This window comes from Acanthaster planci, linkage group LG01 (assembly GCF_054643075.1).
Source record: "Acanthaster planci isolate LZ-2023a linkage group LG01, COTS_SCS, whole genome shotgun sequence".
NCBI classification, from domain to species: domain Eukaryota; kingdom Metazoa; phylum Echinodermata; class Asteroidea; order Valvatida; family Acanthasteridae; genus Acanthaster; species Acanthaster planci.
Genome location: NC_141777.1, coordinates 15,178,071 through 15,199,841, shown reverse-complemented (window position 1 = coordinate 15,199,841; position 21,771 = coordinate 15,178,071). Strand labels below are relative to the sequence as shown.

Genomic DNA, 21,771 nt, shown 5'->3' with positions numbered 1-21,771 from the left:
AAGTTGCCAGCATATTTGTCATCTACTGTTTCGTTTTGTGTTTCGCCGGTGGTCTGCTTGGATTATAGTAGGGGGCAGGGGCAACGAACAAGAAACAGTCAGAATTAGGGCTATTAACGCTGCGGCGTTAGCATGCCTGGAAAGCTAAAAAGGTAACGCCGTGCCCACTGGAGACCGACACAACAATTATATCTGCTTCACTTAAGCAAAATTTAATATTCCAAGCAACATTTTTCTCAGTCTTCCAGACCGTGAATTTTAAGTTTTATCTTGCATAGGCTTAATGTTTTACTTGCTCCGCTTCAAACCACTCCCAAACTCAATTCCCTTCAACCTACTCACCAATATATCACTGGCTGTAATTTGGGTCACCGTTTTCGCCTATTGTTTTAAAGTTGATCAATTTCATTACAGGCCTTCTCCCCCAACATTTAGATCATTAAAGCCACGTTGTCACAAACTCTGAAAGGATGTAAAACGCCCATTACCAGTAAAATTGTGAAGTATTGATCCAATTTAATCCAACTCGTGGTTTTGTTATTTGAAGTTTATGGTTACACGCTTGTTAGCCAGTATAGAATGATCGAGCACACCAATGAAAAAAACACAGATTTTGGGCTGGCCTTTCCTTTGTAAGTGGGCTTTTCGTGAGAACAGTATGTCTGATTTTCACAAATCATTGTCGAAATGACTGGAAGGCGTTAGGTTCCGGCTAAAAAAGTCGACGGTTTAATTCTGGTCAGCGCGATCGTCGCCGTAGACCTGCGCGTCGGCAAAATAAAAAAGTTTTTTATTTTGTATAAAACAATGTCCAAAAGCTGCAAAACTTGCTTAATAGTCTGCAATCCTGCTACTGCGTAATTTTAATGTGTTTCTGATGGGAGACGGTTGAGTAATATGTACAGTAAAGGAGTCCCCTCTAGTTCCCCATACATTTAGTCGGACATTCTTTTTCAGTTGACGTCATTTCTGTACTGCGCAAAAATGTACAAGCTGAAAATGCTTTAAACAGTAATAATAGTTGTGGGGGTATGGGCGGCCAAAAGGGGCCAAGTTAGTTTGTTTAAGAATTTTCTATTGATTCGCGTTGAGTTTGTTTGTTAAAAAAACCCGGGCGGCCAAATGGGCCAAAATCGGCCAAAATTATTTTTACCAAAAATAAAGTATTAAACGTCGGAACCAAATTTGTTTCAGATTTCATCAATCATTTTTCAAATGATTTGCGTTTAGCTTCGTGTGAAAAAATGAAGTAAACTGCTGGCAACCTTTGGTTTGGACTTTAAAAAAAATTATTTCGTATTTTGATTTACTGTTTTCATTTTGGGAACTTTGGGGGGCATATTGTTTTCAGATGTTGGTTTTTTATTTTTTAAATTAATTATGTTATAAATTTTTTAGAGTTTGTTTTTGTTTAACATTTACATTTTGATAAGAAAATGTTGTTCAACCGTGATTATTCATTTTTGGTGAAATTATTTTTTGTGACATGTAACTTTCATTTTTTTAATTAAAATTTTTAATAATTTGTTTCTCAAATGATTTTGGTGCTTGGTTTGTGTTTTATTACTTAGATTTTTGAATAAGAAGATTCCCTTTGCTCGTAATTGTTTATTTTTGTTAAAATTAATTTTGGGTCTTTTGGCCGCCCATATGGGGGCCAGTCTAGTTAGTGTTAGGAGCTGCCGGTTTTACGTGCGCACGCAGTCGCGAAAGACATCGCACGTACATCATTTCCAGAAAACAAAGTGAGTTAAAAAAAGTCGCGTCGCCACACCACTTTTGGAGCCAGCTCATGACCAGAAACAGGGGGGGGGGCTTTTTTGGGGGGGGGGCTAACTAGAAAAACTTGAATGCCGGGAACGTGAAATCCATTGCACTATAGATTGGTATAGGAGAGAATGACGAAGGGGGAGGGATGGATTTAAGCCCCGGCTCTTTTAGGGGTTGAAAATATCCAATACAAATTTGGGCCCCTTTTAAATGCATTTTCTTAACATAGCAAAAATTGTGAAACTTCAGGTTAGAAGGCGCGAATAGACGTATATTAGCAGAAAAAAGGCAAATATCGGTTCGAAATTCTCAGCTTTTTCAATTCATTTTTCTCAGACCAGCAAAATCTCAAGTTTGTCTGTAACCAACGAACTAGCGATGATTATTTTGTCCCCCCCCCATTTTTCATCGTCCAAACAAAACACCTTTTGGTATTAATTCTTGGACAAAGTTTATCGTGGAGACTTGGTTCAAGAGAAGAGGCTAGATGAATACCTTTTGTTCAACGAAAGCTGATATCTTGACAACAACATCTCGTCAGAAACGCAACTTGAACTATAATACGGAGATTACAGGTCGAAGGAGCTCTTGCTTCATCTACCAATCGTCCGACTCGTCCCACATAATGACAACGACTTTGTAAACCTGTAAGGTCACACTTACTGTACACCTTCAGAAACAAAATAGGTTGCTAATAGCCATGGAACCTTTCAGAGATTCTCAAGACGCCCATCAGAAGACCCGACTCAAGTGAAAGTTAATAAGAGTCGAATCCTAAAAATAAAAGCAAACCTCACTGCGAAAAAAATATTTGCATTGACTTCCAGTGCCGGTTTGTAATGTTTATGTTATGTATTATCATCAAAAGCAAGATGTAGTGTGACCCCATGTAGAAATTTACCCAGATTTGAAAATGCAAGAGAAGTACTCTCTTCTTTTTATTCATCGTAATGTGTTCAATTTAGGGTGACTCGAATCGACTTGAGCTAAATACGTGACTCGAGTCGATTTTTTTTGCCCAAATGATTCGACTCGTGTCACTACGCTATAATAACTCGATTTGACTCGAGTTACTATGTTAAAATTGCTTGGCTTGACTCGTTGCAACTCTACAAGATGCATTACAAGACCAACACATGACCTCCAGTCTGAATTCAAATTACGAGCTATTCAAATGAAATATGCGACAAAAGCATTCCTTTGTCATTGTTCACGTTGTTTCTTGTGACAAGTCTGTATATGAATAGTCTTTGTTTCTGGTCTTGTGAAAGGTCTTGTAATGGTCTCGACTTCAACACTGGTATCCTTAAGGCTTTTGCCTTTAGATGAAGCCGGATCGGTTTTCTAAAGGTGAGATTTCGAAAACTAAAATCTTTATCCGTACAAAGTGGACATCTGACTTTGAAACGGTCTCCGTTTGTGTTTTGGCTGCGCAGTAAAAGACTGCATTGGAGACCAACGGCTGTACATTCATGATAATGAAAAGTAACGTGGCGAAACTATTGTTACCCAAAGGAACATGCATTGAAAACAAACTCAGAACACAAAAATAATTTCAGTTTGTATTTTGTGTGCACAAAATCAGTTCGTGCGCTCGTAATAACTTATGTCGTATGCTCGAAATCATTTCGTTTGCTCGAAATCATTTATTTCGTTTGCTCGAAATCATTTTGTGCGCTCGAAATAAATTATTTCTAGAGTTCATTGATGGAATGTGGGAAGGTCTGGCAGCTTATGCATGCCCTAGGGCTTGGTTAAGGCAGAAGAATCTTTGCTAAATTCATCGAAAACAAGCTACTTCTTCAGGATAACAAGCTACTTCTGTTTGTCAAACAAGGGGGACAAAATTCAAGTTTAGTTCAGTTTATTTGTTTCCATATCTTAAATGTAAATGAAATAATCACATGAATTTAATATCAAAATAACAGAGAAGAAAATTCTTGTCAAGATCTGGAACCCATTTCTAATTATTTAACAAGTTACACTCTGTTAAACAGCTGCGTTGGTCAGTGTTTTAAATTCCGAGCAGACCCTGTGGCATCCCCGTCAAAATAGTTTCAATTGATAAGACGCGTTTCACTGTTTTGTACAATGACTGATTTTCGTACACTAAAAAAAAAAAAAGCAAATCAAAACTCAATGAGGAAGGGGTTTAAATTGTAAATTACTTCAAGTGTATGTTGCTTGCTTTAAAGGTGCATCTTCTTTAGTATATGACTGCAGTACATTGTTGAGTGTTTACCTGTTCATTAACTTGGAACTAGTTTCTTTTTGCTTTTTGTATACATGTACTTAATGGCATACATGAGATTGTTGTTTTTATTTCATATTTATTTTTCACTAACCTTCAAATTCACAACAAGTAGCCAGCAGTTGGATTCGAACCCCGGACGCTATGCTTGCTTCCACAAGCCCTGACTATATGCCACATGCTTCCATGCCTAAATCGCTTTGTGCATGGGCAAATCATGTTTAAATGCATTCTATAACAGACATCTTGAAAATGGAGTTTCTCAATTTGGGAACCAAAAAGGAAATTAAGCTCATTTAGTTAATGAAATAAGTACATATTTACATGTCAACTGCCAGACATATCCTCTTTTGAAGGAAAATTGCTGCCTGCCCTATTCAAAGTGTCCACTGTCGAGTGAATCCTGTTCGCTTACTGGTAATTTAATTTCTGGTAATTTATTTCGAGCGTGCGAAATGATTTCGAGGTAACGAAATGATTTCGAGCAAACGAAATGATTTTGCGCACACGAAAGAATTTATTACGAGCCCACGAAATTATTTGGAGTGCACGAAATACAAACTGAAATTAATTTTGTATTCTGAGTTTGTTTTCAACGCATGTCCCTTTAGGGGCTCCGTAGACGAGAGCATTTATAACTCGAGGAAACTACTTTTTTAATGATTATGATTACTGTTTGAGATTTGTAAACATAGTTTTGTGTACAAATACCAACCACTGTCTCCACAGATAAGAAAAATCAGATTTGTGTACGTATTAACCATGATTACAGCAGTAATCAGTGTTTATAAATGGACAGTCGTGATAAAGGCTTCACTAAGGAGTCGAGTAATTTGCTCGCAATGACTTGAGTCGAGTCGCCAAAAACTGTGACTTGAGTTGGACTCTAGTCGAGTCATTGACTCGAGTCATTACAACTCTAATCAACCAAGCACGGTGCTTCGAGAATGAACATGCCAACCCGACTTTCTACCTTGCTGGGCAGCGGTGAGTCTGTTGGCTTGATCAAAGTCTCCACCTGACACTTGTAATATTCTACCAGTAAAATCTTTGAGTTTGATCCCATAACCGCCAGTTGGAATATAAAGGGTGGATCTAGAGCCACTTTTGGCGGGGGGGGGGCGGGGCAACCAAACAACTTTTCAAATTGGCCAAAAGCACATAACAGAAGTTGAATATGCAAACAAATGGTAAAAAAATATTTCCAAATGTTAGAGAAACTATTAAGTGAAATGACAAACTTACAATTACAACTAAATCGTGGGATGGAACAAAACGTGGAAGAAAATACAATCATTTATTTTTAAATGCTTGCCAGTTGAAAGATATTCTGTATCGCTCAGTGTTAGAGTTAATCATGGCCGGCCATTTTATGTGGTATAGTCTACAATTAGTGTTGTGTTTGGAGGGCGGAAGCTGTCTGTGCAGATTCATTTTAAAAGTTCTGTTCCAAAGTTGAAAAGAAAATGATTTTTTCCTTCAACCAAAGACAGTACATGTAGGCTGAAAAGATCAAGGGCTTCATTGCAAAGGCACCTAAACAAATTCTTTTTTTTTCTCTGGACCTCCAGCCCACAATGGTTGTACGTCAGATTTGCGTGGCATGTTTTAATGTTGGTCATATGTAAGATTGTTATACATAAGTTGGGCGTTATATATTTCATTTTAGTGAAGATCGATCCAGTACCCATATTGTGCTGAACTATTCACACGGATTCATGCAGTGCCTTTGTGCCAGCTGTGCATATTGACAGACGTAAGAAAATTTGTACGTCTCAGTTTGTGTGAATCCAAATCAATGTCATTATGCGGAATCAACAAGAAGCGTCATTCCAGTCAGAATGCAAAAGTGTCAAGTTACTTTCAGCTGTTGAGATATCCAGCTGTTTTGATTGAATATAAACATATCGTTTTTTAAAATCAAGTAAGGCTTGCCAAGAGCGAAGACCGACCCCCAAATGATCGTTGAGTGGTACTCAGTCTCGCTAGCAGAATACGTCTATCGTAAAACTGTACCAATACATGCTAACTTATACTAAAGCATTTAGATATATCCGCTGTATGAGGAAACAACACGGTAAGTTTATTGTAGTGCTGTATCAGTCTTAAAATTGCAAAATGGTTGCAAATTTGTTCACTGACGAAAACAACTGGTGCGATTCTCATGGACGACTAGAAAGACGTCTGCAAGCCATTGTAAATTTTTAACCCTTTTCTGTATTGAATTTCGGAGAAGCATGAATGTAGTTACTTCTGTAATCATTCACAATGTTATAATTGGAAGTCCGCTTTTTCTTTTTTTTTGAGGGGGACAGGTATACAATCTGTCCACTTATTTTTGATGGAAGGGAGAAAATTGTGCAATGTTCTGACAATGCGGACAATCAAGAAATTTGACGCAGTAGCAGTGGGTACGAAGCATTTCAAGCGCAATAGAGCCTGAAAGTAAAAGGTCACGCAGCAAGCTTCTGGAACCTTTCCGCGGTCCGCCTATGGGATTTTACATTGCGCCGTCCTATCACGTTCGATACGTTTTGGAAAAATAATTCCTTACTGAAACCACCCCATGAAACCCTCAAGTTGGAATTTTACTTTTGTCTTCCTCAAGTAATATCGTGGAAAAGTCACCTGGAGATGGGTAAAAAAACCGAACTTTATTAACGACCTTTCACGTCCGGCGGTATCGTACCTTGGTCTCCTTGTTCATGTACGTTTGTTCTCACTCGCCATGCTTTCTTGAAAACGAGATTGTAAAACCTTGCCAAGATTTACCTACCTGCAGTCGATGGTTTCCAGATTCCGTTGAGTTGACATCACGCAGTTATTGCTAGCAAAGGTTAAATAAAATATTAGAATCTTTCGTACAAGTAAAACATTGCTTTATATTTATTACCTTAGAAATTATCAAAATGTGTAAAATATTTTGATCTGCTTTATTTTGGTATTTACCCACAGACTACCGTAAAATTTCAAACCATAAATATTCATCTGCGTACGAGATTGCCGTATTGCACTGTTCTTCATGTATTTTAGATTTTCGGAAGTGATGGGTCAAATTTTTGCAGGGTATTTCTCTTTTAGGTCAGGTAATTTTTCAGTTTCTATACATTGATATACTAGCAAATATTTTTCAAAGCCCTTTTTCCAAGTTGCATTTTTTAAGAAGAAACTGAAAGAACAAATATTACAAATTCTAAAATCTCTGCGTGTTATTTTTCCCATCCAAGGGTTCCGGAAGCGCGCCATCAGGGGTCAACCTTCAGGCTCTATAGAGTGCGTAATGGCCGCAAAATGAAATTCCAACTGACGAGGAAAACAAAATGCATGCTAATAAGTACGTTGACTCTGAAAAAAAAAAGCCAAAATGCATCAGGACAATGCATAAGGATGAAAGGGTCACAAAGAACATCGAAAAACAATGGACAGTGTTGAAAATGTAGCACTGCAGAAGGAAATAAACAAATCCTATAACGTGGACAAACCAATGTATGTGTCCACCGATAAGCTGAAGGAATAGTAAAAGAGAGAGAGAGAGAGAGAGAGAGAGAGAGAGAGAGAGAGAGAGAGAGAGAGAGAGAGAGAGAGAGAGAGAGAGAGAGAGAGAGAGAGAGAGAGAGAGAAACAACAACCCAAGACAGATCGCGAAAGACAAAATGCAGAAAATGAACTTATTTCATACAATGTATAGTAAATAAACAAAGTAGATATATTAAGAACAATATATTATCCATTTGATAATTCCAATTGTATAGCTTCTTCAAGTTGAATTCAATATTCGCTTTCGCTTTAAAGTCTTCAAAGTATTTATAATTGTAGCACTGAGCACACAACTTCCATAATGGGCCATTTTGGCACAAGTGATGTAGTCGAGTACTTTTTGAGAACCAAGTTCTCTACCAAATATTTAACTAGTTAGGAGGGAACAAAGCTGAAGTACATCGGCATTTGATGGTACATGCATAAAGGTAAGATTGCAAAGCAACATAATGACTTCGGACCTTCACTGTTTGATTAAAATTAACTTTTTAGGACAAAAGTACTCAGAAAGTATTCGGCCGAGTACTTTCTGAGTGCTTTTCTCCTTAAAACTTAAATTTTACACAACTGGGAGTGTCTGAAGTCTAACATTTTTTTTTTGTAATCTTACCTTTGTACATTTACCATCAAATGCCTGTGCACTCTGGCTTTATTCCCTCTTACCCAGTTCAGTATTTTGCGGAGAACGTTGATACTCGGAAAGTACTCGACTACAACACTGTTTGGCACATTAAGTTAAACTCAGATCCAGAACAGGCTATCTGAAAAGTGACTCACTACTATCTTACTGCGCTGACTTGATAAATTTGTTTAAGCCTCTGAATATCCCACTAGGGCTCTGTAGCATGAAATTTGCCACAATTAATACTCAGTATACATGTACTTACATGCAATCCAATACAATAATATTTTGTAAACAAATAGGGGCCTACATGCGTTTAGCTAGAGAATATGGTATAACATAGATGCATGCTGTGGCTAATATTTGAATAGGAAGTCTGACTGAATATGCGATGTCTAACCAATTTTACATATGAAAAGAGAACCACTGGATAGCAATGAAAAGATCCATCTTTTCAGCGTTGCTGATTATGAGAGTTACATGTACTTCAACGCTGCCCTTTGATAGTAGGAACTTTTGTTGATAGGTTGGTCACCATGGAGTTAACGAGATGTGGGGTGAAGTTTTCTATTGCGTTTTAGCGTGGTTAATGGAGATGAGCGTAAAAATTGATGAGTTTTCAACTGAATGATATACTTTGTCCTAACAGAGTGACAGTAATTTGGTATGTTTGTTAATTAGGAGGACAAACAGTTATATTCAAGAGCAAATTGTCGCACGTTCGTGCGTAAAACGCTACTCTAATGCAAATATGCATCTGTAAATAATATTCTGGATCAGTGAGATAATTTGAACAAGATAGAACGTTTCGAGGATGGAGTGTTAGAATACGTAATTATATGGTCGATATTATAAACACACGGACTGGTAATAGGTTCATTGCACGTGTATGCGCCCCGAGGTCTGTGTGTAACTAGAAGGGATCCTAGTAATAGTCGTAGCTTTTCCATCCCAATGGTTGGCAAACTAAAGCTGCATGGTCATCAGTACAAGAGCAAAATTTTAAGTGTAATTCAGTTAAGGAGAAAGGACAAAAAGTTAGGATTCTTTGGTTTGAATGGGCGAGGACTCTCCACCTGTTGAGTCGTTTCTCCGACTCAGACCACAATACGTTCATTCACTGTTGTCAATAATTGTACAAGAGAACATAATGTCTTTACTAATGCTTGGATTCGTGAGATAAATCCCATGATTGGCCAGCGTTGGCTATATGTATCTATCTACATCTGCATGTACATAAAGGCTAACATTGCGACGTAGATGGTTCCCCGTAATGTACTCATCACAATGAGCCATATTCCATTTTTTCCTCGGTAAATCGCATAGCCGTTATGCCTAGACAATTCTCATTTGGCCTTCAACTTGTATGTTAGTAGAATATCACATGGTTGATTTTCGATTGTACCTCAAATTCCTTCGAAATGGACGTTTGCCCAATCAATTTAAATGGGGTTATATTTAATTTAGCATTTAGGAGCACGTGTGTTATAATCTGGTATTATGATAGCTGTGTGGAATTTTAACACTCTGTGAATTACTCTTTTACTTTTGTACCGACGGCCATATAAAGTTAGTGATAACTATGTATAACTACAGTTAGTGCTAACTATGTATAACTACAGTTAGTGCTAACTATGTATAACTACAGTTAGTGCTAACTATGTATAACTACAGTTAGTGCTAACTATGTATAACTACAGTTAGTGCTAACTATGTATAACTACAGTTAGTACTAACTATATATAAATACAGTGTTAGAAGCCACTTGTAAGAAAAATACGATTGTGACGTCAAAGGAGCAGACTATATTTGAAGATGGCCTTTCCTGATGAAGTGTCGTTCTGTCTGGGAACCAAGCAAACGGCTGGTCATCAGAAAAGGAATCGACGAGGGCTGTAATAGTTGGAGATTTATTCAGAGTTTACGCCCAACTTATTTTCATGTGGTTAAAACTAGGAATGCTTAAGATATCAAGCCCATCGCTTCGAATGCCGAGTGTGATATCAACTGCGGTGTTTATTCTGCAACCTGTTAATGACATAATTATTTGTTGTCGTTTGCCTCTTCGCATACAGCAATATGCGACTTTCAATTCGATCGGCTCTTTTAGGCTTGGTCATGGGCTTTGTGCTCGGCCTGCTCCCATCCCTGTTCATAGGCAACTCGGGATTGAGTTTTGGACGTTGGAGTGGCCATCAGCTAACGGAAACAGTGGAACATGTGCAGACAAAATATGTAGCCCAAGCTGATGCTAGAATGCATGGGTGAGTTTACTTTGGCTACGTACGACTCGGGCAAAAAAGAAGACATTGAAAGGCCCACCTCTAAGTAGTAGATACAGGACAGTAACAAGTGTTAGGTAACAAAGTTCCAACTCCACGTACAGCTCTAAATAACTTGCCTCTCTGTGCACAGATGTCGGGATGAAACAAAAAAATTAAATTAATGAATACTTGCTTGACTAAAGATGATTACGTTGAAGAACTCTAACTTTAAACAACTCTCAAATTGCCGAAATTTTTACAGTGTCGGAAGAATAAGCTGTCGGTCTTATTCCGATTCCAACACCTTATAAAATGTCTTTAATCTTTAGGAAAAGAGTTGTCCTAGACGAATTTGATTATTATTTATTTTTTTACCGTATTCATGGAGATGGCATTGTCAGTTTGAAGCTTTGAAAATACTTCACTTGAATGTCTACTATTCAATATATTTCAAATGGTGCTTCGATTTAGTTCCTTTGATACTATAACCAGTAAATAAAGTTATTTACAATAAATCCTTTCCCACAACCTAGCTATAGCACAGTTACCTACAATAATCTAAAAATTGCAATACTGTATCTGGGAGCAGTTTAATGGCAGCGGGACTGCATAAAAACCAAGAGATCGAGGATGTCAGAACCTCCAACTGGTGAATAGTGCGGCACGATAATGCCGCAAGTGATGGTGTCCAGCGACCCATTCCCAGCTTTTGAAATCGTTCCTTTTTGCCTATTCTGCCGTCTACTCTGTAATTTGCTCATATAGATATTTTCATTTGCTTGCAGTAGAGCCGATGCTGATTCAAAAATCAACCATATACCACAGCTTCGGAAAAAAGACAAGGATGATATCAGGACGCTCCCTCCAAAACCAAGGAAAATCTTTCTTGACTGTGGTGCTAATGTTGCATCCACTGTTCAACTTTTTCGCGAGACGTATCCCGGGGCAAGAGATTTCACCATCCACTCGTTCGAAATTGATGAACGATTGTCACCCTATTTCGAGCCATACGATAAACACCATCTGCACTGTCCAGTTGGCGTGGCAGGCAAAGACGGTTAGAAGTTATTTTGTCCATCATTTTTAACGTTATGGTGGTAAATGGCAATGTTCATTATTGGTTTTGGGTTTGTTTTGTTTTTGCTTTTCCCTTCTTGTCAGGGCCTTTTAATATTCTGAAAGCGTGCAAAAGTTCAATGAAGCAATAAACATCGTATTTGCAGTTATATCATGCATGTGCTGAGACTGTGTTCTGGCTGTGACGTCATGAACTGGTTATGGACTGCTAGAGAGAGAGAAAGATTAGCCCGTGTTCTCAAGTTGGGACTGTGGTTTGGAAATGGCGTAGACTCCTATGGAAATCCCCACCTTAAGACGATGCATGTGGCAGGAAGCTGGAAAAATCGTTCTGTATTCTCTTTTGATTTCTTTTCAGGTAACATGACGGCATATTCTGAGATGGTATGGGGGCCAAGCAAAGGTCTGAATGCAGGCGCCGATATGCAGTGGGGAGGTGGCACACTATACGCGTTCGGATCAGAACGGAAAAATAACAAAACAGGTGCATACATAGGCCAAGGGCTAGTTATAAATATCATACAAACTGTAAAAGTTTGTGAAACCGAAACATCGGCCTCAGAAATGTATATATAGAGAGTAGCGCCAACTTCAGACTTTGGACTAAAATGGCTCTCATTATGTGTGCCGTACAGCATGCAGGTATGTGTGCTAATTGTCCATTTCCACCATTTTGGTTCCAACAATTGAGGTCGTGTTTGTTTTACACGGATCCAGATCATGATCAGCGATCCATCATTGGTTTACGGATACCATACACCGCATAATGGATGGTGCGAACCAGCGTTAGGATCGCTGATCGAGATTCACATCCGTGAGAAACAAACTGGACCTGAGACACTTGTGTTGCAGCTCTCTCGATCCACGAACAGCTCCGAGGCAGATTTGAGCTATGACCCATGGACAATTAGCAATGTTATCTTAACATTCGATATGCTTCATTAATTTTGCGATTTTTAATTTTGGATCTGTCATAAAAATTCCATGGTTTGCTTTCATTCCCTAAAATTGGTCAACAAATACGACACCGTATTTTACGATCAAAGCGCACGAAATGAGACATGCACCTCTTGCTATGCTGTTGTGAAATCTTGCGCGAGCGGAATAAACATTTATGTTTCAACACAAATGCGAACTAACAGCAGCAGCACACAGACGTCCAGCCTTTTACTTCACAGAGCTTGCTTTACTTGAGACAATTTCCCTAATACATTCATCAATATATTCCTTCACATGCGTCTTTCAATTAAGCCGCGACGTCTACTCTCATTGTGGCAAACTTCTCACAACAGAGCCTGAAAGTTGACCCCTGATGGCGCGCTTCCGGAACCCTTGGAAAAGAAAATAACGTGCAAAGATTTTAGAATTTGTGATATTTTTTTCGTTCAGTTACTTCTTAAAACCCAACTCGGAAAAGGGCCTTTGGAAAATGTTTGCTAGTATATCAATGTACAGAAACTGAAAAATTACCTGACCTAAAAGAGACATATTGTAGCCCCGGCGGATTCGGTCGGTAGGAGCGCCAGCTCGGACTCGCATGGAGCTAGATGGATGCCCCCGCTGGTATGCGGACGGCCTGCGGTTTTCCCGCCTCGTGCCTGCGCAGTCCCCGCAGACATCACGTGTCTGGAGCTTGTGTGCGTAAACAGCTTTGTTTTGACGTTTGGAGAATAAACAGAGCATTCTTGCCCGGAACGGCGCGATTTGTGTTAAACTGGAGTGATTGTTGACAGCGTCAGAGACCAATAAGCAGGACACGCAACAATATCCTGGCAAGAATTGACCCATCACTTCCGAACACCTAAAATACATGAAGAACAGCGCAATGAGGCAGTCTCGTACGCAGATGAACATTTACGGTTTGAAATTTTATCGTAATCTGTAGGTAAAAGCCGAAATAAAAACATATTAAAATATTTCACACACTTTTATAATTTATAAGGTCATGAATTTAAAGCAACATTCTACTTTTACGAAAGATTTTAATATTTTATTTAAATTTTGTTGACAACAACTGCGTAATGTCAACTCAACGGAATCTGGAAACCATCGACTGTAAGTATTAATTCTTTGCAACGTTGTACAATCTGTTTTTCACGGAAGCACGGGAGGTGAAAACAAACCTGCATGAACAAGGAGACCTAGGTACGATATCGGTCGTTAATAAAATTCTATCCTATCTCCAGATAACTTTTCCTAAATATTACTTAAGGAAGACAAAGGAAAAACTCGAGCATGATCAAGTGTTTCTTTGGGAGGTTTCAGTTGGGAATTATTCTTCTAAAAAATTGTCGAACGTGATAGGACGGCCTAATGACAGAGCGAGGGTTCCGGAAGCTCGCTGCGTCGATCCGGTCAGTTACTTGTGAGTTGTGCCCAAGTCACGTATCAAATTAAACACAGTCGTGCATGGGCGAATAAAGCTGGGGAAGTAATTGAGCGTGCTAACAATACAGGTAGGAAAAACAGCCGGCATTCGTTAACTAAGCTGTATTTACTTTGCATAAATACTTGTGCACGTTTGACATCTGTTATTTTTTCTCTCCTAAAGCAATGGGCGCAGTATAAGGTTTGCAAATATTTTTTTGAAAATATGTACACACATAATGGATACAAACTAGGATGTTTACTTTAACTTTGCGTTTGGGAAAGGTCATTTTGAGTGAAACGCTTTTGACATATTAGAATAGAATCGTTCCCGTCCCCAATCCTCACTGTCTGTTTCTATTATATACCTAAAGGTGTAGATATATTTCCCACGTATGTTCGGTCCCCATAGACTGTGCATGCATTTAGTTTGTGGATTCGCGCATGCGCAAAAGTGAAATAAGGTCGGCCTAAAAAAAATTATTCTAGCAGACGACGTATATCAGTGATGACCGATATGGGGGATTGTACTGCCATTTCCCTTGAAGACCTCGTGTGTGAATAAATTGCCAAGAGTCTATCAAATGGTGGTATTTAATAGCTTCTGGGGAAAAAAATCGCTGGAAAAAATTAAAGAAAGTGGAAAATGTCAATTTTTCGACAAATTATAATTCTGAAAAATTTTCGTTTTTTAACTAGCTTTATGTCTAATTTTCACAATTTTGCCGAGTTTACCTTAAAATAATTTTGATGCCACATGAAATACCAGTAACTCTTATTTACAAAAAGGGTTATTACTTCCAGGAAGAACACCGTGTTTTCAAATTCACTTCGTTTCTCATTGGGACCCATTTTCGTCATTTTTCGTGTTTTTCACCTTACTTAGTACACACTTTTCACACTTTTGTCGAATTCCCCTCAGATCATCAGTGATACTGCCTGGAAGACTGATTTTTTTTGGTATCAGTTAATTTTTTTCAAGATCGAGAGCCATTTGTCTGAAATGTAGTTCGTTTTTCATGTGGATTCAAATTTCCGCACAAGTATGCCAGCGGTCAATAATGAGATGTCCGGATTTTGGGAAAGGGACTTTGAGTGTTTAAATACTAATCGGTATGGAAATAAGGGGCAAACAACATTTTCTGAGCTTGATGTTGATCGATTAGGCCTACTTTTGTGGTCCACCTGTCCGAGTCAAAAGCCATTTTACTGGCTTCTGGCTATAGTGGGATTCAGTACGCATGCGCACAATCTAAGTGAGGGGCATGAACATATACGTGTTCCAAAGGTTTAAAAAAATCCTATACAAGTGTAATGTATAAATTTGTAATATTGATTCGTGTTAATGGATGTTGCATCTAATTCACTGCAAAGCACTTGTAATTCGTTCAATTTGTTCTGACGGCAACAGGTGGAAGCCGAAAACTATCCGTCCGGAAAACAATTCCAGTCATTGATCTTTCCAAATGGATTGCGGAGACATTCTCTCCTGAGGATTACATCATCTTCAAGCTGGACGTCGAAGGCGCTGAATACGACATCCTGCGGAATATGATAGACAGCAATGTCTTTGAAGAATACATTGATAAGTAAGTTAGGCTGTGCCTACTTTACTTCGCCTTGAAATAACTCGTGTGCATGGATGTTATTAAATAGTGGCTGTAACCATTCCCCACAGATGTGTGTTATTACCCATCGGAGTCAACCTGATCCACAGATACACTAAAAGCAGGAGGTTCATCAAGTACATATATACATGTACAGAAACGTCACATCCTCGGATAGTAAATCTGTGGCTTCCGTGCACAAGTACCCCTGAGTGATGGCAAGGAAAGACGGCAGACCCCTTCGTACCGGCCCCCGTTCAAAGACTTTCTCCATTTATATGCGGCAATGTAAAAGCTTCCATGCATTCTTTTCAGAAATAACAGAGACGATGTGTAGCTTATGCTCACTAGTGCCTGTGTGAGGAAAAATTGCGTGCCTTCCCGTAATGATAAGCACAACCGTTTTTCAACTAAATTTGTACGTGCCCATATGCCCGTAATGTCGTTGCAGAGATTCTCATATATGTATGAACCCAAAACCCTCGTGCTCACTATTTTTTTCCTGGTTGAAAGAAGTACTTGTGAATAGATTCCAAATGCTATAAAGAAATTGTTGGTAAAAGGTTCTTGTTCTTGATACAAATAGTCTTAGATATTCGATAGTTCATGTGACTAAACCCCGAACATGTCAGCAGTGTGTTTTCACACTTCGAAACGAGCCTGTATAAATACATCTGAAAGAGAGACCGTCTGCAGGTTTTAGGGCTAGTTCTAGTACAGTCGCACTGATCGCAGGAAAAGTCCTCCATAATCAGATAGACAGCCATGTTAAAATAAACATTAATATTTCGACTGACTAAATATAGATGCAGATTTTTCGCGAAGTTGGGACATGTTAGTCTTTTTCGGCTATCTCCCTTGGGTCCATTTACGAAATAGGAGGCCTGTACAAACCCCAACTCTCACCCTGAAAACTGTGCAGTTTCCCGTGCATTGGCCATGGAAATATAGGTGTCAACCAACAAGCTTTACCACGAGCGGAATATATCGAAATGAACCTTTGCCTTGACCCTACACAAAGTGCAACCTTCGTCGTCGAGTACCTTCAGCCCCATCTACGCTGAACTTCTCCCAATTAATCAACCAGGCTCATCTGCCAATTATCGGCACAATTTACTTTTGTCTTTCTGGACAGATACTACGGCGAATATCACGACTATCAACCGTCTGGCTGGGCCCAGGAGGAGAAGGATAAGATCCGCGAGGATATTCAAAAACTTGGGATGAATATGATATCCTGGGCGGGTGAGAGGAGATCATTTGGCGATATCGAAGATTTGAACCCTGTCAAGGTTAGTATGTGTTTTCACTGTGTGAAGTGTAGCCTCTTGTCAGATATTAAAGGCAAAGAAACCAACCGACAGGGATGCAATATCTTACTTTGTTCTCGAGGTACATGATTGTACTGATTGTACTTATACCATGAATGCATAAACATGCATGGAGATGGAACGTACACATAGGAATGGACAAATACGAATTTTGCGTCATCACGATAGTAATCCAACTAATGCAGCTCTAGTAAACGTATACATTCCCGGTCGGAATTTATTCCTTAATTTAAGTTGGTAATTCTTCTGTTGTGCAGGTTCCGTTTAACACTCCCGGTGGGGCTGGCAAGATTTACTCGCGTTGTGCAAGCGGCTCAGTAGCCGTGGTCGTTGCTGTGGGAATGAATTACAAGCGAGCACACGCGGTGGTTTCAACTCTCGCTGCCCACAAGCCCCGAGTCCCTACCACGTTGTTCGTCTTCGGAGACTTTGCTCAGCTGTACCCCGAAGCTGTGAAGTCCTGGGCCGAGCACTTCAACATCGGGATCCGGGAGGACGGACCTCTGCCCCCTGGTCACCTGGAGCTGATGCGCTCAGAGTGGATCCGACTGGAGCTGATAAGTGCCATCTTACGTCTTGAGGAGATTGGCATGGTGTCGTCTTATTACCTGCCAACGGTGGAAGATATAAATCTGAAGATGATTAGACAGGCAGCCACAAGGGGACTAAGGATTGTGCAACCAGTAGCGCGACTACCAGGATTAAAAGGTAGCTTTTATCCCCTTATACTGGTAACAATAATAATAACAATAATAATAACAATCTATTCATTTATAAAGCGCAAATTTCATATAGATATGTTCAAATGCGCTGTACAATGAAGACATTAAGCGTGGAACAATAAATATATTGGTATCGCGATTGCTAATTATCTCATTCAAACTTGCCCAAGTTGATAGTCAGAGCTTAAATATCACTTTATATCAGGAAGGTCATCGGGAATGGCGAGATAAATGTGCTGGATATCGAGGCCCTTCATGGTTTTTAAGCCTAAGCCTAAAAATATCATAATGCGAACAGTGATTATATGTGCCTAGACTGGTCCCCATCAAAAATACAAATATTACACTGGAAAAATCTGAGTCACAAAATACAATCAGTAGCACAACGAATTTTACGCTAGTGTCACATTTAGATTCGCACGATGAATCGGCCACACAATCCGAGTAGGTGTCAGCGGCCTATCCAGCTTGTGAGTGCGTGTGTGTGCGGGGGGGGGGGCAAATTCAAAAGCGAGTGCGGCTTCGGGCTCATTCAACATAATGTTGGGGAGTAGAATTATCAATATCCTTAATTACTCAGGGCCTCCTTGCTTTTTTCATGGTGTTGGTTTCTTAGGGTTTTGGTATAAATTGTAAAAAATATTGGGAGGGGGGGGCAGTGGTTGCCCCCTGCCCCTCTCCCCGATACGCCACTGGTAGATGCTCTTCAATGCTGAAGCTCGGTAGTGGTTGGATAAAAAGAATAGGTGAGACGTTTGCCCTATTGACGAAAATATTTTACTGCTACAATAACGTATCACTTTCCCTAACCATTTGCATAGGCAAGTGTTTTGGTGCACGCATGCATTGGTTATCTACAAATAACAAAAGTTACATTACATGTATAACTCATTTCTTTTTTTCGTGATTTTTATTTTTAACCATGACCCTATGCTGAATAAAAATTCCCTGTCCTTCAAGTTTATCTGTAAGAGAACTGTCTCTTGACAGGATAAAGACAACTTCCCGCTCACTCTTTCTCAACATATAAAGTGGTCTAGTATTTACTACATAGCTTTGTCTGCCATTAAGGATCCCCGGAGGAACTGACGTTTGACAACTACCATCGCTACCGTGATGTAGATCGTGTCCCCAAAGCCCTTCGTCTGATCCACAATGTCCTCGTCAAGAACAAAGGGGGAGTGCTCAGCCTGGACACCGACTTATCAGATACTTACATGAACTCCGTGTTCATGATGGACTACCTGGTTGAAACTTCGGGCTTTAAACTGGTAGATTTGGATGAATGTATTTCTAAGACACCATTTCCTTAATGGGTTCCAAAAACGTCCATAGGAATGGATGACCTTAAAGGACCTTAGGTGGAGCGTAACGCAACCTTTGCCTTACATAAATGGGACACAGACGCACAAGCAATTGGTAATTATAGATATTTTACACACGCCTTTCTGGTATGATTCTCATCATCGTTTTTTCACTATTTGCTGTGAGTGGCCTTAAGCAGTCTTACTGGGACGTTTATAAGACCTACCCAAGCCAGGGACGGATCCAGAACCAAAATATCGGGGGGGGGGATGCCATAAGTGAATAATTGTTTCATCATGTTTCTAATTTTGAATTCAGTTTGGTTTTTCTTTTAGTCATTGTGCAATGTGTAGATTCAGTTTTGGATGTAAGTTCAATGATGAATATTCAGTAATACTCAGTACCACTGAGGTTTTTAGGGTGTCTTTGTTACAATAATGTACCATGGTGTAGCAATAAGAGTGACAGACCTCGTTGAGAGAGGACCAAGTTGCCCGCGGTCCACGTCGAAGTATCCTATTGGCCCGAGGCCTTAACAGGCAACAACTGCAGATTTTGTTGGTTTTTTGCATGCCTAAAATTTCCTCAAGACATTTTCTGAAGATGCTAACTATGGCACAAGTTTTGGGAGTTCTCAGCTACTGATGAGGGAGAACTTCAACACAACACAAAGGTGGACCGGCATCTTTAATGTGGAAGTCTGAGGGTCCTTTTTTGTAGCTGTCCAAGACGCTTGAAGAATTGAAACTGGCGACAGCACATCATTATAAATGTATAAAAACAATATGGATGTTTGTTAAGTTCTGAAGGATTTTGGTGTGATGTAGAATTTGGTCAGTGTCCTTTTGCTAGTGAATTTTCGACTGCATGCCAAGTAAAATAATTGTACAGAATATCAAAAATGTGACAAGCAGTCTTTTACATTTGAAGATTGAAAAGGAATTTGGAAAATTGAACGAGTTTTAAGGCTGTAATTCATTTATATGAATGTGCTCATAGTTTAAACAAAAATCGAAGGATATCTGAGAATTGTTGAATAAGGAGTGTGTTTAATGAAATTGGATTTGTTAAGGAATTTAGAAGTTAATGAAGGAATTTGAGAGTTGATAAGAGGTTGGAAGAGAATTTTGAATATTAACTGAACAGAATTTAACGAAGATGTTGAGACTTTAGAGATTAAAATAGAATAAAGAAAAGATTCAGATTCTGAGAAGTCGATAGTACAAGGAGATGGTACAAATTTAAGATTAACAGAAAATCGAGAGAAGTTAATAGGAGAAGGTGATAAACAAGAAGGGTATATTGTTTTGAAAGTTTAAAAGTTTTCGGTAATTTGAAAGAAACGAAGGAGTACATGTATTACATTGAAAGGTAAACTGAAAGATTTCAGTGAATTAAAAATTAAGAATCCGTTTCAGAGAAGTGTGATAACAAGAAACCGCGGAAGGGAAGGCGAGTAAGAATTCCTGAACCTTATATGTGATATGAATTGATTGATTGAAACTGAAAATTTATCAACACAAATTGTGTTGATAAATTTGAAATTTCAGGTGCATTTGAACAGGGCAAATTTTAACTCGTAAATTGCTAATTCGGTATAGGCGACTTTTAAAAGTATTCTGAAAACTTGCAATTACTTTCATTACGTGACAGTTGCGTGGAGGTTTTAATAATCAATCGTTGACTAGTTGTGAATAATTAATGACAATAGTAATTGTTTTGGTGGAATATATTTTCAGAATTCAAGATTGTTTCAATTGTGTTTTTATTTGTCAGAGGTCAATAGTATCTGGCGTGTTCGATCCCTTTAAAATTGTCAGCAGAGAACCTCTTAAGAGGTTGGGGTGACAGGGGAATCATTTCGGGGGAAATTTGAAAATTTGGTATAACCTTTTAACCTTTCTGAGGGTCGAGGCTTCATGTTGGTGCTGTTAACATGCGTTTCAAAGAAAATGAAATCAGAAAGAGCCTAAAATGCATTTCTCATATTTTTTTCATATTAACATATTTTGCTTGGGGGGGGCTGGCCCTCGTTGACTCCTTCCACGATTCACCCTAACCCGGGTGCGTTGTCAAATGGGAAGAGTATGGGAAGAGGGACGTGTTGTAACGTTCGGCATTATGGTCCAGTACAAATACTTAAATATGATGCACGTATTAGTTTCATCCCCAAATCACACACAAAATGCCACAATCAATTTACGGCAAGTAACTGAACTTGCTGATACAAATTTGCTGATGCATTTGCCAAAAAGGCCATTTAACCCCGAGGGTGTACAAATCCCGTGTACCCCGCTACAGCAGGCAACAATAATGTTTGTCATACCGTTGTCATACATTACACCGGAACAGTCTTGTATAAGTCATGCGTGCATATTTTATTGCAGGATAAATTCAAACACTATGACGAATTGAAAAAAATTAAACAGGAAATAATAAACGTGTTTTTTCTAAAGCACCCAAAGTTGATTCGTTTGGAATCAATCTATAAGAGCGAGCGTCTCTGAATGGGATAGAGCCATCACTTTTATCCATACCATATTAAATTCCAACATTGCTTTGTTATACCATGGTCATAGATTACACTGGAACGATCTTGTGTCTAATGTATGCATAATTTATTGCCAGAAAAATTAAAATGAACCAACAAAGTGTAGTGAGAATATTTTCAGCAGTGAGGCAGAAAAAGCATAACTTTCGAATTGATAACCGCCGCATTCATGACATTGAGCAAGCTCGTGCGTCTGGCAGAAATGTACTCTCAATGCTCTGTGCGTCATTAGCTGTGACCCCGTGTGACGTATTTCCTTCACTAGAATATGTGCAAGGCAATCATCCCTTCCAAGCGCCCTGTTCGGGCGCTGGGCGACAAGCGAACACCACCATCATCCACCCTCGTATCCAAGATTACACATTTA

General features: G+C 39.1%; 1 protein-coding gene across 1 annotated transcript; it reads left to right on the top strand.

Moving 5' to 3' along the window:
• The first annotated feature begins 5,940 nt into the window (after positions 1–5,940).
• LOC110982537 (uncharacterized) lies at positions 5,941–20,599 on the top strand. The gene is made up of 8 exons (XM_022241017.2): positions 5,941–6,098; positions 10,256–10,444; positions 11,230–11,501; positions 11,880–12,005; positions 15,300–15,477; positions 16,631–16,787; positions 17,084–17,534; positions 18,620–20,599. Exons 2-8 carry the CDS (start codon positions 10,260–10,262, stop codon positions 18,859–18,861), a joined length of 1,611 nt encoding a protein of 536 aa, XP_022096709.2. The 5' UTR covers positions 5,941–6,098; positions 10,256–10,259; the 3' UTR covers positions 18,862–20,599.
• The last annotated feature ends 1,172 nt before the right edge of the window (positions 20,600–21,771 follow it).

Excerpts from the sequence above, each read along its gene's own strand:
- LOC110982537 (XM_022241017.2), top strand. The coding sequence starts at position 10,260 with ATGCGACTTTCAATTCGATCGGCTCTTTTAGGCTTGGTCATGGGCTTT. Across the intron at positions 11,502-11,879 it reads TGGCGTGGCAGGCAAAGACG|GTAACATGACGGCATATTCT; the intron begins GTTAGAAGTTAT and ends ATTTCTTTTCAG. Across the intron at positions 16,788-17,083 it reads AAGATTTGAACCCTGTCAAG|GTTCCGTTTAACACTCCCGG; the intron begins GTTAGTATGTGT and ends TCTGTTGTGCAG.